The sequence below is a fragment of the Cyanistes caeruleus genome, chromosome 7 (assembly GCF_971803275.1).
Source record: "Cyanistes caeruleus chromosome 7, bCyaCae1.hap1.1, whole genome shotgun sequence".
NCBI lineage: Eukaryota > Metazoa > Chordata > Aves > Passeriformes > Paridae > Cyanistes > Cyanistes caeruleus.
Genome location: NC_141707.1, coordinates 23,278,274 through 23,292,559, shown reverse-complemented (window position 1 = coordinate 23,292,559; position 14,286 = coordinate 23,278,274). Strand labels below are relative to the sequence as shown.

At 37.6% G+C, this 14,286-nt stretch overlaps 1 protein-coding gene across 6 annotated transcripts in view; it reads left to right on the top strand.

Annotated features, from left to right (window-relative positions):
• The window catches only part of CSRNP3 (cysteine and serine rich nuclear protein 3), a 99,861-nt gene that overhangs the window by 22,658 nt on the left and 62,917 nt on the right, over positions 1-14,286 (top strand). For 2 of the 6 annotated variants that reach the window (XM_086898110.1, XM_086898109.1), the window contains exon 2: positions 7,863-8,034. In XM_086898110.1, coding sequence (XP_086754236.1) covers positions 7,887-8,034 — 148 coding nt within the window. In that variant the 5' untranslated portion in view covers positions 7,863-7,886. The other 4 variants (XM_023931088.2, XM_086898111.1, XM_086898112.1 and 1 more) reach the window with 4 other exon arrangements.

Below are 14,286 nucleotides of genomic sequence, written 5' to 3'. Positions count from 1 at the left end.
CAGACTACTGTGGCACTAGTGATTTTCTGTTTTCACATTTCAATTTTAGAAACAGTTGTGACTTCTGGCCACACCTTTGCTGCAAGCAGTCCAGCAATACAGTCCATGCCAATAGTAGTAAGCCTTTTCTGGGAGCATCTATACAAACTTCAACATTTCTTCTAGGATACAGGTATTAATTTCTTTTTTTCTCTAATAAGGGTAAAAGAAAGTCTCGTGCAGAGATTTTGGGTGAAAGGTTTTTAATTTATGAAATTTCATGATGAAATCTCAAAACCTGGAAGAGAAGTGCCCAGTACCAGGTTTTCAGTAGCATTACCTGAAAACTATGGAAAGGACTTTGACAGGTGCTGCTAAAAGTGTCCTAGATGACTTACATGGATGTTAGGCATTATGAATCTGAGTGTGTGACCCAGCTTCAGGATGGCTTTCTCCTGAATCTCCTGTTTTCCTCTAGGACTTGCTGTAGCAAGCTTAGAAAATTATTATAAATGAAACACAAGCTCAAATAGGTTTTGTGGACTAATCTCTGGTTGACAGGAGGGCCCTCTTGCTGAATTCCTCTCAATGTGTTTCTACCATCTTGGACCTTCATTGCTGGAGACCTGAATGCTAAGGTCCTGGCTTCCTGGTTGAATTAATGCTGCCTCCTACTCATTTTACTTTATTCTCTGGGAAGCATGCTGAGAGAAAATTTAAGAAAACTAGCACATAATTTTCTTTTGTTGCCTGAATTACACAAGCATTTCATTCAACTGTTGACATCAATTGATGTAGCTAAGAATTAGAAGGCCATTTCACTGCTGCTGTGTGTAGGAGTCTTGTGCTGGGTGATGGAGAGGGGGATATTTGCATGCTTGGTTCATGTAGGACCATGTAAGATGCTTTTGGAAGAATAAAGGAGCCAGATCTATCAGCATCTGTAGTGCTTGTAGATGCGAGCAGTGAGCATATGCCAGCATCGTTTCTGCATTTTAAATTCATTGCCAGTGGAGCTAGGTGGCATGTGTTAGAGTGTACAACAATGTGTAGGCAGTCTAGAAGATTAGTGGATTAGTACTCAAGTGTGAAATCAGGAGTACTGTAAAGTGATGGTATAGAAACCCTGCAAAGAGTAGACTTGGCAGGATTTGGCTTGCAGTGCCAGAACAGATTCCCCAGGTTGAATTGTGCAGTCTTATCCTGAAGGATTTACTTGGTGCTGTGCATTTAGCTAGGCTGAAGCAAATGAGGAGAGAAAGAGTTCACCTATTTTAAATTTGTGTAAGTTGACTGCTGCTGTAAGCAAATATATATCAGTCAGATTATTCCAATGGTATTCCCTGTACCTATACAGTGTAGTCTCTTAACTGGAATTAGCTTGCTATGTATTTGTAAATTTTACAGATTGTAGTATTGAAACTACCAGAGCCTACCTCTGGCAACTGGTGCTTATGATTAGAGCTGCCAAATACAGCAAAACATGTATTGCAAACATTAATTTGAATTCTGAACAGCTGTTTGATTCATGTTCGTGTACCTCTGTTGTTCACTGTTTGCAAGCATTCATGCAAATGGTTTTTTGTCTGCATTAATGCAGTTCCTTACGTGAATAGTCATTTTCACAAGCAAGTAATATTCTTTGTGTGAATGATGATGTCACTGTAGGTGCTTTTGGGTTTGACTACCCCTCCCCTCCCAAATTTAAAACTGTCAGTTACACAAAGAGCAGAATAATTCAGTGCATTATATGGAGCCAAGCAACTACCTTGATTAGTTCACAATCATCTCTGCTGCTGGCATTTATTTAACAGGTAAGAAAAATGTCTTTAAAAAAAATGAAGCTTTGTTCGCAGGCTAAGAAAAAGACTTAAATTCAGAAAGATTATTAATCACAAATAACCCAAACATTTTGGCTTGTGAGCATCAATATTCGTGATTTGACTGTGAAATTATTTGCCAAGTCTCCCTAGAATGTTATAGTACATGCTGACTGGCCAGTGGGTGGGAGTTGTTTGTGATGAGTACTTTGCAGTAATGTTTAATGTGTAACATCTGTTTTCTGTATCCTTCAGTTCAGTTTGCAGTCATTTGCATAGAAGTGTTTTATGTTCAGAAGTGAATCTGTATTGCTGCTACAGACTTTATATTTTTCTGTACTTTCAGTTGATGCATTTGAGACAAGCAAAATGCAGTGTGACACATAGGACAGTTATTTATTTAATGCCCACCTTTGATGTTTAGTTTTTGTTTTATTTTCAGATGAGAATTTTTAGTCAGGTAGATTTTATCATGAAATGTAATCAAGTCTCAAGAGGAAATTAGTACAAAATCAGGTTTCATAAATAAACCAAAGAAATAAGTAGTTGGATTTCTTACACCCTGTCCCCCAGTCCCCTCCACTCCAAATGCCAATGTGTTCTTGAGCTCTTTTTCCTCCTGATTTTTCTGTAGCTTTAGTCAGTAACTGATTTCTGTAGTGAGGCTTTTCTTTAAATCATGATGATATATAATTTGAATAAGGTTCTGTTTTATTATTTCATATATTTTTTTAATGTTTACTGCATATGGTACATGCTTGATGTTTATTTCTTCACAGGCGTGCTCCGTACTTGTTCAATGTCCCAGATGATGTTGTATGAGCTGTATACTATAGCAGTGAATTTTGCAAAACATTTATTTGAAAATTTTGGCTAGGGTGAAAATTGGGTTTGTCTTTGTGACTTGTCCTTGTTTTGCCTGGGATGGAGTTAATTTTCTTCTTAGTAGCTGGGTCAGTGCTGTGTTTTTCAGATTCAGTATGAAAATGATATTGACAGCACACTGATGGTTTGGCTGTTGCTAAGTGGTGCTTGCTTTATGTCAAGGGCTTTGCCGTGTTTGCCAGTGAGGAGCTACACAAGGAGCTTGAGGGGGGGCATGATCAGGGCAGCTGACCCAGACTGGCCAAAGGGGCAGTGCTATTCCACAGCACAGAATGTCATGCCCAGTATGTAAACTGCCCGTGGGTGTCAGCAAGACACTGAGGATATGGCAACTTATTAGGTTTTGTAGAACAAGTTTGGCAGTGTATGTTACCACAGTCTCATAAGAAAAATTTTCTCCTGGGAGCACAGGTAATGAATGCACTGTCACCTGTCCTCTCACTCAGTAATTCTAACATCACTCTTTTTAGGCCTTTCACTGGGATTTGGAGATACCTGCTGTATAAAGAAGATCTCTAAAGGTCTGTTGCAATGAGATTGTTATCAAAATTTTCTAAAATTTCCAGCCTTTTTAGTACCAGGGAAAGTCAAACCAGCCAGGTTTTTATGTTATTTTACTTTGTAGGTTCCAGATAGTACTATGACAATGTGAAATGTATCTCCCACATTTACATGGGATTTTTATCTTCTAGTAATAACATATTGCCTCTGAAATTTTTAAATATCGGGTGCCTACCAGTTATCTGGCATCGTAGGAAGGCAAAGCCTGTTGCCATGGAGCTTTGAGGACTTGCTTCGCCTGTCAGCACACCTGCAGCTAGAGAGCTGGCTAAATGATCTCATTGTAGGAGTAGTTTGATCAGGGTGGAGGGAAACTAGGAAGTAAAGGATGAAAAAATGGATGGGGGGTGTTGTAAGAAAGATCATTCTTCTCACAGCCCATAGCCATCATATGCTTCTGCTGTGTCAAGTTGTCACTTTCTTGAAGAGTCCGTAACTGTGTTAGGTAATTGGTGTTTAATCTAGAGCTCATAGCAATGTGTTAGCTTATTTTCCTTGCTTTCATACTGTTCCCTCTGTTTTAACTTTGCTTTGCCTTGCTTTGGACTAATGCCACACAAGCATGGATGGCAGAGGATGATATATCACATAGCTATGCAAGGATTTTTTTTGTTGTGAAGGATGTATCTATGAACAGGAAAGATTCCAGTTCAGTTCAGTTGTGTGAATTGAAAGGATGCTGCTCCAAATCAACTGTAGCTAATAGACAGCTGTTCAGTAATCGTCTGGAAAGGTGCGTTTCTAATTGAACCTTTCCAGCCAACTTTTGCCCTTTTTAACCAAATGGGTAAGTATGATATCTCTTTACCTGTAGTTGGCGGTTATTTTTCAGCCTCTGAAGGCTGAACCTCACTGGTGCCTTAGTGGAAGTCCAAGAATATTGATTGACCATCCATTTGCTTTTCTTAGTCACGTGCTGTTGTTTGGTTCCTATAGTCAGACATGGACTTCTGTCCACTGCATTTTATACCTATATACATTAGCTCCCTTCTTTTCAGAATATACTTGTTGCTGAATTATTTCTGTGTATTTAACAGTATTCCCATCCTATATAATGGTAGTCTCACATACCATAAGTGACTTGTGTTAGCAAAATTGTATCACTGCATAGTTACATTAGCCTTACGATTCCTCCTATCAGTTATGGGATTTATAGTTCTGCTTTCCATTCATGTATTGGAAATTTGACTTGTGTAAGTCTTTGGTGCCTTGTACCATTAGACTTACCTCTGGGGTCTTCTGTTAAAATGAGATTGGATTTCGATTTCTTTGTGACAGCAGTTGCTTCAGTTGATTCCCCAAAATTGAATTTACCTATTAAATTGTAGTTATGGTGCAGGACAGAGAACAATTCAGATGAACTCTCTGTCCTGGTTTCCCTATTGTGCACTTAGGAACCCTTAGTGATATCACTAACTTTGTGGCCTCACTGCTGTTAGAATGTTTGAATGTTGCTTATTCCTGTTGGTCTTTGGAATATATCTGTGTCTTCCGCTGGGATATATCACACAATGAGCAAAGAGCAAAATAATGCTTTCATAAACAGCACTGGGTTGTGTGTCCCATGCTTGTTATGTCCTAGTTCCTGTAGATGTGGATCTTGCTCAGGTACTGCAGGGTGCCTGTGTAAATAAGGCTATCAGAAAGAACATGCCTTGTGCACTACTGTGCAGATGTGCTTCTTTCTGAAGAATATTGGCTTATGGAGCGGCATCTGTTTATACAGATGTTATTCTAAAGGGATCTCCTGCTGGTACATAGTGTGTACAAACAGCTTTAGATACTCTTTAATCTCTCTCTGTGATAGCCAAGCTCTTGAGTAATAGAAGTGTCTCCTTTCCCCCATGTAACATATTCCTGGGGAGACTTGATTACAGAGAGATTAGAATCAACAGATCTCAGGAATGTGGCAACACCTAAATTTTATCACAGCTACTTTATCAAACAACCTTCTCAATAATCTTCCTAGAAGAGATTCAGAACAATAATCAGGCAACAGTCACACTCAATATATGTAATGGTTAAGCTGTGTTTTCTTTGTGTTGTGGTTCTGCAGTATCCCTGCACCTCCTGTACCTTATCTTGATCAGCTAGATGATAGAGCTAACCTTTGTCATTTCCAAGGATCCTGAGGCCCATTTGTTATGGTTCATGATACAAATTATCTTAATGAAATGGCTTTGCTGCTCCCAGGTTGTGGCACTTGTTGCATATGTAGGCTATGCTAAAACCAGGCAAATTTAAAACCCTTTGGTGTAAAAAATATTTGTTTCTGCTACTAGCTGGGAACAGCTCTGGCTGTTGACACTCTCACTATGTGCAGCAACTTTGCTGATGTGTAAGACACCATTTAGACATCCAGTCACCGGGTGCTTTTGCTGGTGGGAGACAGTGTCTGACCAAAGGGCTTTTTTCTGGAAGTCACCTCAGGGTATGAGATGAGTTCTTGCTCTGTGACTGGCTGCACACTCACGATGATCACAGATACTAGATTTGCCTTGCAGTGCAGTTATATTCTTTGGACCTGGAACTTCATGACTCCTGTAGCCACAATTTCAATGAGTGCACACATAGATTTGACTTGGGTCTCACTTGTACGGTAAACTCTTTGTCAGCTCATTTCTCACTCACTTCACTGAGATGTTTGAGTGTAAGCATTTTCTTTCTCACACTCCAGCTGCTTCTCTACCCTCTTCTACAGTCATGCTATAATCCTGTGGATTTGATATTGCAGGCTGTTGCCATGGAAATAATGGTGATTTCACAATTTCAGTGCTGTAAGCACTGCAGGAGACAATGCAAAAGGTGGTTGGCAAGAGATAGCGAGGATATGGGGGACAATATAGAGGAGCTGTTTCTGAACCTGTACTTAGGGGGTGACTTAAAAATTGTGGTGATTAAATATGTGTGTGTTTAGTTCTTTTATCTCTTTCTCTTTTTTCTTTTTTGCAAATGTGTTTTTATTAGAGGCTGGTTCATAAAAATTCATTCTTACATTTTTGCAAAGGTTATTACAATGTGATACTAAATTATCCTTTCCATGTCCTCAGAATAAAAATGCAGTGCTTTCTTTGCAGTTTATAGTAATTCATTTTTGGACAAAAGGGCAAAGGTTGAGATCTAAGCAAGTTCTGTTTGAGTCATACATTTACCCTGAGGAAATAGCTTTCCAGAAAACATTTTTTTCATAAATAGTAAAACAAGCGGAGAACATCATGGTGAGCACATATTTCGTATATATGCTCACATTTCGTACAGTCTATGTGACTGACTGTATGGAAGCCTAATGTATTTATTATTTAATTTTTAGCGTGCTCTGCATGCAAACAAGTTTGGTGCTGAAGATCATCTTATGCAACATCTGTTCTTAGCATTATGTCAGGATTCCACATCTAAACTGAAATCTTTTCTCTAAATTAGACACATCCATAAAGGTAGAGTGAAGCTTACTGGAAGAAATAACTATGTTATAAGATGAATTGAATTGGCAGCTTAACAAGCTGAAGGCAAGTGGCATCAGATGAGAATTTTTGATACTAAAAGCTTAAAAGCATCAAACAGCAGCCTTTTTTCCCCAGCAATTTACAGCAGAATTTCACTGATTAGCATAGAGTGTAGATATTATCTGTAACTTTTAAGATCTTAGAATTAATTTTCAGTCTGCAGGAGGAATTAATCAGTAATGAGGGTGATAGTAAACTATTTTTAAATTAGAGGAAAATTGTTTCAACCTATCAGATGTGTTAAAATTATCTTAAAATTGCTTTAAGAATATTTTGATCTTTTTCTGCTTGGTATTCCATAAATGGAGATACAAAGATCAGCTGTATATATGAAAGGGAAACAATAAGGAATGTTCAACATGACTCTGGCTTTGCTGGGCGATGTGATTATAAAGTCAGGTTCTTAAGGATGGACCCAGTCCTTTGATGCTTGTGTGAATGGAGATAGTCTACTTGTGTGCCAGTACTCGTATCTGAATTTCAAAAATTCTAGGCAAGAAACTTCTGAGTAAATTAAAATGGCAAAATGAGCCAGCCAAAATGTTTACGCAGGACCTGGTCTGGAAAGATGCAAAGTGTCTCATACAGCTCTCAAATCTAATTGTTATTATGGGCATTTGTTAATACTGAGAATTACATAAATAAGACCCTTAAAATAAATCAAAAGAGACAATGAGGTTTTTTTCTGAACTATATTTATTATGGAACTTTTTTTTAATGTAATGTTCCTTGGTGCCAAGGATGTTTTTAAGTGTTGTATAAAAGTCCATATTTGATTAATTACATTGGAGTATTATGCTTGACCTAAATCTGCTGCATAACTGAATATATATATTTTTATGTATGAGATTGGATATAGAATTATCTGCATTGGTAGAATACAGGTAGCATTTACCTTCTGTCTTAAAGTCAGTGAGATGATAAATATACTGATGTTAGGTTGCAGGGTTTTTTGATTCCTTCTTGGTAAAGTTGTTCAAAACTCTTGGTTAAGGACGCATTTAGCTGCAGGTAGTAGTATCTGATTGATGCATGGACTCTTTCATGATAAGTGGATTGGGAAACCTGCACAGGTGGGTGTTACAGTGCCTCATAGCCTCTGTTCCTGTTACAGGTGCATGGTGACAGCATTGCAGCAATGAGTGGAATTTTAAAGAGGAAGTTTGAAGAAGTTGGTGGAACCTCTCCCTGTTCGTGTGTGTGGGAATCAGATGATGATGTTTCTAGCAGTGAAAGTGCTGACAGTGGAAGTAATGTCCATCCATCTGCTTCTAATCATTTTTCTCGTAAGTACTAGAGGGGTGTGTAAGGCATGATACTGCTTCTTATACATGCTAAGAAAGGTTTGTTTTACTCATTAGAAATACAGTGAGAGCAATCTGGGGTTTTTTTGAAGCATTTTTTCTGCTTTATTACATTTAAATGCTGGCACTGTGAGGAAGTACTTATTTTTGAAAAAATAACTATTTCCTCTGGTAATTGTTTCTGTGAAAATTTTATGTCAGAGTGAGTTTCAGAGAAAATTCCATGTTTATGCCCTATCATTCACATCTAGTTAGTATGACATGTTAGGAGAATGTCTTCCATTTGTGGGAAGGGGGAATATTGGCACTAACTAATTTGGAGGCCAATGAGTGCCTCTGCTTGGTGTTGTGTGTTCAGAGTTGAGAATAGTGTACACAGTCTGTGACAGAATCTGATCAGTCATCCTGCCACCTAAGCCAATAGAACCATACAGCTTTAAGGCATTTTCTTTCACTCATTACAGGGGTAAACAGAGGAAAAAAACTGTAATCCTGCCTGAGAGGGTATTTATAGTATAGCTACAGTACAGTTTTATATAGGAAGAAAGGGTTTATTGGAGTGAGCACTGTAACAGATTGTTACTTAAGATTTTTCAGAGGCTCTGGAATTTCTCATTTTCTATTAGAACACATCTCTTTACAACCAGATTCTGATAGTAGTGCTTTTCAGATTCCTGTCCTCTGTTGTGGTTATTTTCTATTTGTCGTCAGCTTCTCTAAAACCCAAATGCCAAATTTATTAACGGTCAGAAATCTCTAGATGTAAAATGAATATTGCAAGAATATTAATTTTACATCTAATAAGAATATTTACATCCAGTAAGAATATTTTCAAATATTTTCCATGAGAAGGTTGCAGGTTTGAGTTGCATAATGTTTGATTATGGAGCAAAACAAGAAAACACGCCTTGCTGCTGTTGGAGACAACTCCCTTCTCACTAGTATATGCTATAGTAGTGAGTATATATATAAAGGAGCAGGCTTTTAGAATATGTAAGATGTTTGCTCTAGCCTCATCTGAGTTCAGTGTAAAGTTCTTACCCCTTCAGCCTACCTTATGAAGTAATGTGTTTATTCTGTACGCATACTCCATGGAGTCTGGTCTCATACTGTGTGCCCAAAGCCATTCTGCTGTTCAAAAAAAAATCTAAAAATATTCATATAAATTCTTTCCACTCTTATTTATCAATACATGTGCAGATTAATTTCTTGTCTAAGGGACTGCTGAGACACACAACAGCAATCTAAAAAATCTTCTATTAAGTCATGAGCTCCAGTAAACCACATCAGTACAGAGTAAGTCTTTATGATAGTAGAATGTTATAACAGTATTTTATAAGCTGCATGTAGATTAAGGCTGCTGTTAATAGTTAATATTATATTTATATTTAATATATTTAATATGTATATTTATATTTATTTTCCTGTGGTAGCCTGTCCTATTCAAAAATAAATGTTGTACATATCCAAATCAATTAAATGATTATAGCAGTCTTATCTTGATTTTCTTTTCCTCAGTGGCATCTATCGAAATGAATGTGCCTTTTTCAGAATTAAAGGTAGAAGTCTGCCTGCATGGTATACACATTTCTAGTGTGAGAAAAACATAAGTATATGTGTGTATGTGCTTTTTCAAGTGACATATATGGACATGTGCTTGTGTACATATGTATGCACTCGTGCAGTAGTTGTGCTGTTGACATACAGAAGCCTTGAGTGATATTTTAAATGTAAAGTCTGTGACAGAATGCCATAGAACTGAAGAGTGAGAAGCTACAGGGTTTTATACATATTTTTGACTTGGGTCCCAACTGTGGTAAGAGAAGAAATATTTTTGTCTCTCTCCCACTGAGGTTTACAGATTTGTGTGGATGAGGTACTCTTCTAATAAGTATCCTGCATATAATGCAGTAAACAAATAAATCAAGCTGTTCTTTTTAAGGGTATTTGATTTGTGTTTTATTTTCCTTTGTTCCTTGCAAAAATTATTTCACTCATGGGTTGTTTGTTGGTTATTTTACTGGAATCAGGATTTCACTTTGGTTTTAATTCCTAAACTCATAGTTAGGGAAGTTAACAGGCAAATTTTGCTGTCTCAAACTTTATTTTAGGTGCAGCTGGAAAGTTTCACTGTGTATGTCAGTCAGTTAAACTTCAGTAGGCTGCTGAAGCATGTTACACACCACGTGTGCTCACCCTACCATTATATGTAATCCTTAAGCAGGATGGGAACCAGGGGTGTGGTGTGAGCATCTGAAGTTGTTTAGCAGGTCTGGAAAGTCCTAGATGCTATAATGATAAAACGGAGTTTATTTAAAGCAATTCTAGGAAAGCATAAGGAATCCAAATACCTGTTTGCTCTCTGTTCAAAATATGTGTATCTAGTTATTTTGAAAGACTAAATTAAAGGTACAGAGGGTCAATATGTGAGAGGAAAACAGCTAACCAAAAAAGAAGTCCCTTAAATTTCTCCATAAAACTTAATTCAAGGCTTCTGAGGTGGTTATTTTAAGATCTGAGTACTTGTACATCCACATTGCTGCTTTTTGTGTTATTTGTAGTTAAGCTAATCAGTTTGCTCACCTGCAGTGAGGCCAGTCCAGTAATATTCCTGTGTATTATGACTATTTTCTTTTCAGCAGGGTGATCTCTGAAAGGGCAAGTGTTTGCAGTAAGGCGGCCCTGTCAATTAGTAATTATAAAGTGTCAAGTGGTTCCAGTAAAAGGCAGGAAGAACTCTGGAATTGAAGTTGGTCTATGATTTAGCTCTGGGAGATGGAGAGGGGAAGACTCTTGTAGCCTTAGTCAGGACTAGACTTATATTTTACAGAGTTTCATGTCATAGGGAAAAAGCCAGAAATAATGTGTGAAATGGAGCTGAACCATCTTGTGTGGGGCAGAGGCCTGCAGATAGAAGTCTTTTTCTGAACAGCATTTGTAAAAGACAGAAACTAATGGCAATATAGATTTTTAAAGTGGTTTGTGTCAGTTTAGAAATGCCAAAAATGGGATCTCAGGAATGCTGAGAACACTGACCAAAAGCCCCTGCAGGCTATCTAAGATGTGTAATCAGAGAAATTCAGTCCCCTTACAGCATAAGCTTGCAGTGAATGTTTTGAGAAGAGTGTTTGCTGTTAATGTAGCCAGCGTATAGAGCAGGAGTGATAAATGCTATTACTTTCCAGACTCTGAATAGATTAAAAAAAAAATAATACCTGTTGATATATTATTCTTTGTTAGATTTGGGAAACTTGTGGACTCCATGGTTAAACTTACAGAAATATCTCCAGCAGAAAAACCTGAGCCTGCAGACATTTTCCACTGCTCTGTTGTTATGTCATGACTGACTTCAGTTTTTACAGTTTCTATGACAACTGTGATTTTTTGATTGGTAAAGAATCAAGCACTAAAGGATTTTTTTGAGCTGTAAAGTATTTTTCCATCAAAGGAGTAGAGTGAAAATATCAAGATGCTTTTCACTAATCAGTATTGAAATTGAGTTGCTGTCTAAATGTGGATACCTGCTTGTGGCAGGCTCTACATACACTAATTTTTCAGATAGAACAGATGAGAAAATAGCCCTATTACAGTTGCCAAATAATTTTCTGGAAAATTAATGATAATTTATGCTTACAATTTAAGACATTCTTACATTCTTATTTTTCAAATCATGTAGGTATTGACATTGCCAGGTTAACCCTTACCAAGACATGGTTCAAAGCAACACAACTGGATTGTTATCTGAGATTCTTAGGAAATTTTTTGCAAGTCACCAGCAAAATGGTACTTGGGAACTAATGATGAAATTACATTATATGGGAGTGGAAAAAGAAAGAGATGAACAGAATGTATAGGTGAACAGTTTGTGGTTACTGGGGAAATACAGAGAGGAGCTAATGAAGAGCTTGTCACGGTGGGAAGGCAGCTTGCGGACTATGTTATGTATGAAGGAAAAGAAAGAAGGAGGTTCCCCAAGATGAGGAGCTTGACAAGCAACAGGGTGCTTTTCAGTAAGAGCAGGAAAGCAGTGGTAACAGATTTTACTTGGTAAATATGTCAGCATGCAGAAAGGGCTACAGATTGGCTGGCTCAAAACTGGGAAAAGGGGAGGGCTAATGAACAGAATGAGAACGAGACAGCTTATCAAAATCAAAGGAATTTAATGCTCCAGGAGTTTGCAAATTCTTAGTCATTGAAAGTGACTCATCTTCTTTTGCTATGTTGGTGTATATGGAATATATTTCAAAAACAAATTAGAAAATTACTGGGAAATGTTGATTTTGATTCTGCAGCACATCTGTATCTGTGCTGCATTTATTAGAGAAAAGCACCTTGCACTCAGAACATATATAAGGCCTGGTCTGTATTCAGGAGTGTGCACTGTCAGTGGGTCTGGAACCATCTTCTGCCAGCAATTCTTAGTTCAGACTGATGCTAACACAGTGTATGGAATTGATTCTATTTGATGATCTAATGTTGTCTATGAGATTGGATAAAATTTAAACATGATGGTTAGGTATTATCCTTGATTTGTTCTGGAATTAAAATTGTACCAGATCATCTCTTAGCCACTGGTTTTAGATTTTTTATAGCAGTTTCTGTCTCTAGGTGCTTTTAAAATATGTAAAATAATTTTAATAACTTTACAGTCTCATTTATAAAGTCAAAGAATATGAAGTTTCTTTTTTCTCTCACCAGTGATGCATATAATTTTAAAAATCCAAAATCATGATGACCATGGTTTTTTTGACAGAGAGGGATGAATGTGCCTAAGCTCACAGATTTTCAAATTTTTTCAGAAGTTTTTTTTCAGCTAACTTCTAGCTTGGATTTGAACTAGTCTCAGCTAAAATCCTTCTCTGGAGAAATGGTAGGATTGGGAAGTAGGTGAGTTATTTTAGTGAAGACTTGCTCCATGGTCTTTGTCAAATAAGATCAGAATTTTAAAACGTGTTTCTAAGGGTAAAAAAGCCTTAAGGTGTCTTGAGTACTAAAAGTAGCTGTCCTTTTTTTCAGGTACAAGGAAGCATTATGACAACATTTGGATACCAGTGAAAGCTGTGGGTGGCCTGATACCCTTACACTAGCTTTTGTAGGGAAGTAATTGGTGAATCAAATCACAGAGAAGGGAAAAATGGATTTTTCTGTTACCAGTTTATAACTATGAATAGATTAATTTTTATCTGAAAAAAAGTTTCATGCTTGCTTTCTCCTGACTGCTGTATCCTAATGCTCACTTTAATTCCTCATGTGAGTCCCATTGGCCTTCAGCAGCTTTCTTTGAATTGCTTTATGTGCTCTTACAAAGCAAATGAAGCTTCAGGAGTATTGTTGCCATATCCTCTGTCCTCATCTGGTGCCATGATTAGTACATATTCTTCATTTTGTACTAGTCTACAGTGTGTCCTACCAGTCTTTGTAAACATGGTTTTAAAGATGTTTCGAAATTTAAAGCTAAATTAGATTCAGTGCTTTTGACAGTGTATTGTCTTGTTGACCAGGTTGGATGGGACCCTGAGCAACCTCATCTTTATTGGTGGCATCCCTGCCCAGGGGTGGGAGGTTGGAACTGGATGATCTTTAAAGCACCTTCCAAACCAAACCATTCTGTGATTGTCCATTACAGTGACCTTTATAACTAATTTCAGACTGTAGCATGCTCAATAGAGGCACCATTCTGCAGTGTTTTCTCCCTTCTGAACGTTGCTGTGCTGTTCTTTGCTCTGATGTAGCCAAGCACTGATTTAGCAACAGGAATGGCCGTGGGGAGTTAACGTCAGGACAGCAACATAGAGGCACAGATTCTTCTGGTAGTGGATCTTCTAAAAGAAGTTCCTTCCAGGGGCTTGTCCCTGCTCAAAGGGGTTTTTTCTATCAATTGATACAGCTGTTGTTTGTATGAACATGCTGATCTTAAGTCTAGCACTGAGCTGGCGAACAGCCTTCTGTGTGGTTTGACTTGGTTGGTCTTTTTGTGATTTGTTTTAATAGACTAGCAGTTCTGCTTGCTAAGCAGAATTAACAAGCAGATGAACTTAGTCGTTTTATCTTGGTGCTTCGTAATGAAACCATTCTAATGCTTACAAGAAAGATGCAACTATATTCTACCTCTGTTTGCACTCTTACCAGCCTTCAATGGTTGAGTTTTATATTCTGTTTCTTCTTACATTGTTTGTATTGTATTAGGACTTTTTGGCTCTACTGGTGTCCTGGACCTGCTTAAGATGAAAGCCT